The sequence below is a fragment of the Mandrillus leucophaeus genome, unplaced genomic scaffold (assembly GCF_000951045.1).
Source record: "Mandrillus leucophaeus isolate KB7577 unplaced genomic scaffold, Mleu.le_1.0 Scaffold975, whole genome shotgun sequence".
Lineage (NCBI taxonomy): Eukaryota > Metazoa > Chordata > Mammalia > Primates > Cercopithecidae > Mandrillus > Mandrillus leucophaeus.
In genome coordinates this window covers 415,197-419,467 of record NW_012110641.1, presented here as the reverse complement: position 1 = coordinate 419,467, position 4,271 = coordinate 415,197, and the positions used below count along the sequence as shown (strand labels likewise).

General features: G+C 39.1%; 1 protein-coding gene across 2 annotated transcripts in view; it reads left to right on the top strand.

Moving 5' to 3' along the window:
* FMO2 (flavin containing monooxygenase 2 (non-functional)) overlaps positions 1 to 4,271 on the top strand; it is a 29,251-nt gene continuing 24,980 nt past the window's right edge. The window contains exons 1-2 of one of the 2 annotated variants that reach the window (XM_011970814.1): positions 1 to 144; positions 494 to 631. In XM_011970814.1, the coding sequence (XP_011826204.1) occupies positions 64 to 144; positions 494 to 631 (219 nt within the window). In that variant the 5' untranslated portion in view covers positions 1 to 63. The remainder of the gene's footprint in view (positions 145 to 493; positions 632 to 4,271) is intronic. The other variant, XM_011970815.1, reaches the window with a different exon arrangement.

Sequence of the window (4,271 nt, the reverse complement as noted above, 5' to 3'; positions counted from 1 at the left end):
TGGAAGAATGCTGGAGGAGACAGAGCTCCTCCCATTTCTCACAGCCACCTCCTACACTTAAAAATGCTTCCAACTGCCTCCCAGCACACAACCAAGGGAGAAAACTATTCTGTCAAGAGACGGTGCCAAAAGGCAAAAACAAAGGTAAGGTTGATCGCTGGGGAAAGCAGCTGAAAAGGAAAAGCTCAGAACTCTAGCTGGAAATTTGGCTCACATACCTAGTATGTTACTGCATAGTCTGGCTTTGTTGAATGCGTCGCTTTTAAATGTTAAAGCTAGATGTAAGCAAGGTGTGCAACAAAGTCCATAAGACAACTCAGCTTTTCTCAAAGGCAAGAAGAGAGCAGGATTTTTGACTGGCTCTTTCTTCAATAGTGCTGCTTATTAAATTACCACTGCTACAACGTTTAAAGCCAATTACCTGACCACATCATAAGGATTCTCTTACCTGTTGTCCTAGTTAAGTAATGCCGATTGATCAACTCCTTGACAGGAACTGATGGCAAAGAAAGTAGCTGTGATCGGAGCTGGGGTCAGTGGCCTCATTTCTCTGAAGTGCTGTGTGGATGAGGGACTTGAGCCCACTTGCTTTGAGAGAACTGAAGATATTGGAGGAGTGTGGAGGTTCAAAGTAAGTGAGATTTTCTTGGGTCTTGAACAGGCTGTGTTATTTCAGGGTGAATCATGGTTACTGATGGGCCATATTGAGAAGTTATTAAACAACTTTGATCAGATTTTATTTCTATTTATTGACGTGGCCATAATGGAACTGAAGTCATAGGCTGGCATCTCTCCCCTGGTCAATACTAACCCAACCCAGGTAGCTGACCCAGTCTGCTTTTGGATTCAGCAATTGTCTTACAGCCTATACTTTTGTCATTCTGTAATACACTAATATTAGAGAACATTTTACAAAAATAGAAGTAGCAGGGATTCTTCAAGATATCACTTCTGCTTCAATTATTGAACCAAATTCTTCTTTAGAGAACATGTTCTTATCATTAGTATTTTTCTCTGACAAATGAACCATGTTTGTTTACTGAGCTTTATCAAAGACAGTCTAGTATAACTGCTGTGAAACTCTTCGTTAAATATGTTTTATTAATTAAAATGTATTCTATTATTCAAACCAAATATTGGTAATTCTAGTTGTATGTATTAGTCCATTCTCATGCTGCTACGAAGAAATACTGAGACTGGGTGATTTATAAAGGAAACAGGTTGAATTGACTCACAATTCCACATGGCTGGGGAGGAACTCAGGAAACTTACAGTCATAGCAATGGGAGAGAGAGGTGCTGAGCAAAGGGGGAAAAGCCCCTTATGAAACCATCATCTCATTAGAACACACTCACTGTCGTGAGAACAGCATGAGGGTAGCTGCCCCCTTGATTCAATTACCTCCCACCGTGTCCTTCCCATGACACATGGCGATTGTGGGAACTACAATTCACGATGAGATTTGGTTGGGGACACAGAGCCGAACCATATCGCTGTCCTTCACAATTTGTATAAAAATTAGAAAGTTGCATAGACAGCTATAAGGATTTATAATTATTCCTTCCCACAACTTCTTAATAGGTAGTAGCTTACCACCTTCTAACTGTGAGATCTTGAGCAAGTTATTTGCATCCTGTGTTTCAGTTTACTCAATTATAAATGGATATAACAACAGGAAATTGTGATTATCTCATAGTGCTATTTTGAAGATTAAGGGACATAATTCATATAAAGAACTTAGATAAGTTTGGGACTCATAATATTCAATAAATGTTAGCTACTAACAATAACTATATATTTTATAGATGAGCAAACTGAAAGTGAGGGAGGTTAAGTGAGATGGCCAGGGCCACACAACTGGAGGAACTGGCCTTCAAACCAGGGCCTCTATGACTTCTAAACAGATAAGCCCTGACTTACAACCATTAAACAAAAAGTTTACGTTCAGAACCCAAAAGCAATGACTTTAGAATTATGTAATCAGGTATCTCTGAGATATTAAAACACATGTGTAAGATATTAAAACACATATGTGAAAGATTAAACAAAAGTTTATGTTCAAAAGTTTAATTATGTAATCAGGTATCTCTGAGATATTAAAACACATAAGAATATTCCAGATGGGAGGAAAAGGTTTGACTACATGAAAATCAAACTCATATCAGCAGAGACCGTACAAAGGGCTCTCACTGCAGGCTGATTAGTCAGGAGGATGGCAAGGTGATCCAGGACCTGCACGTGCTTTGTCAGTTCAAATTTAATCTCATGCCAACTGGGATCTTTTTTAACATTCAGCATTAGGCTTCTCAAGTACATATGACCATAAACCACACCTAGAGGGTTTCTTTTCAATATTTTTTTGAGACAAGGTCCTACTCTATCGCCCAGGCTACCATTCCCAGCCATGCAGAGTTTCTTAAAGATATTGATTTCTTTGGTTATACAAACCTGCCACCAAACAAAAAAAAAAAAAAAATTGATTCGTGGGCACCATCCCAGACCTACTGAATCAAAATCTTCTGGGGGTTTTTAATAAACATCTCAAATGAATCCTATAAGTTTGGTAGTTGTTACACACACACCTAATTTAAAAATCTGATCATTCTACTATCTAAACACACTCAGAGTTAATGATGGAGAAGGGAGAAATGTATTCTTCTGTAAGACAGGTAGCTTTGCAAAAAGGAAAACAGCTTAAATCACATTCATTTCTTATTAAAACCTGGTGATTAACATCATTTTAGCTTTTCCTGGGATGGTGATATAATGTGCTGGTCATTCCTGTCTTAACCAAAGATATTTTTGTCCACTCTAGGTTCACATGTAGATTTCAGTGGGGAATTTTTTGTTTTTGTTTTTGTTTTTTTTGAGACAGAGTCTCCCTCTGTGGCCCAGGCTGGAGTGCAGTGACTTGATCTCCGCTCACCGCAGACTCCGCCTCCCGGGTTCACACCATTCTCCTGCCTCAGCCTCCAAGTAGCTGGGACTACAGGCGCCTGTTACCAGGCCCGGCTAATTTTTTGTATTTTTAGTAGAGACAGGGTTTCACCGTGTTAGCCAGGATGGTCTCGATCTCCTGACCTTGTAATCCTCCCGCCTCAGCCTCCCAAAGTGCTGGGATTACAGGCGTGAGCCACCGCACCCAGCCGGTAGATTCTTAACCTAAACAAGAAATGTAGAAATTACAGTTGTTCCTTGGTATATGCAAGAGATTGGCTCCACAACCTCCCTCCCCCAGTATACCAAAATCCTTGCAAGCTCACATCCCACGGACTTATTGTCAGCAAAAGAGATGAGAGTGAGCTTGAATAGTCTGCCAATAATATGATTTGATGAATTCTAGGAAGGTATTTTCTTCAGTAAAATATTTCTCCAACTATCCTATTGCCAGTATCTAAAATTTCAGATTAGAGATACCTTCCTATTCACTAGAAAAACTGGATTAAAACCTAATTAGACTTTATTGAATATTAAAAGTTAAGTATAACTGTGGAACTTGTAACAGTACCACATTTCAAATTCCTCTTAAAACTATATCCAATAGAGGAATGTAAACTATTGTCTCCACTCAACGAAGTCAAAGAGTGCAAAGAGTCTCCCTTCAGAGTGAAACATAAAATAATCAAAATTTCACAGGCTGCCTGCAGTAGGGCTATGTGAGGGTTTTGGTTACCGGGTGACTGAGTTTCAGGAAGGATGCTGGGAGCCCCATGCTCTTCCCTGGGAAACTGCCTCTTCACTACTCCACCATCCAGAAGTAATGTTTAAAATGGGTTATTAATTTTTATATTTATACAAATCCTTCTGAGATTACTTAACATATTTGGTGGTGACAAAATAACAATAAATAAGTAAATTTAAGAATCCTTGTCCTATGCCCAACCCAGACAATACAGAATTCTTCTAAACTCTCCAGCATCCCCTAGTGGCACATATGGACCATGGGACAGGTAGGTATTTTTAGCTCTTTCTAGCAATGGGAAGCTCTTGGCAAGCATCACCTTCTTTTCTTTGCAATACTGCTAGGAAGTACGTATTATTATTATCGTTATTTACATATTAAGAAGAAACAGTTTTCAGATAAAGAATTTGCTCAGGGGAACATAGGTGGTGGGGAAATAAAATGAGGGTTTACAATTTTGGAGCTCTCACACTTAATAACCTTGCTGAAGTATTGATAGAGGAAAACATGATCATCTTTCAGCCACTAACCTTCGTTGTTTCCTTTATTGTTCCTAATACCTTGTAGTCACGTGGGAGTTACCATGTAC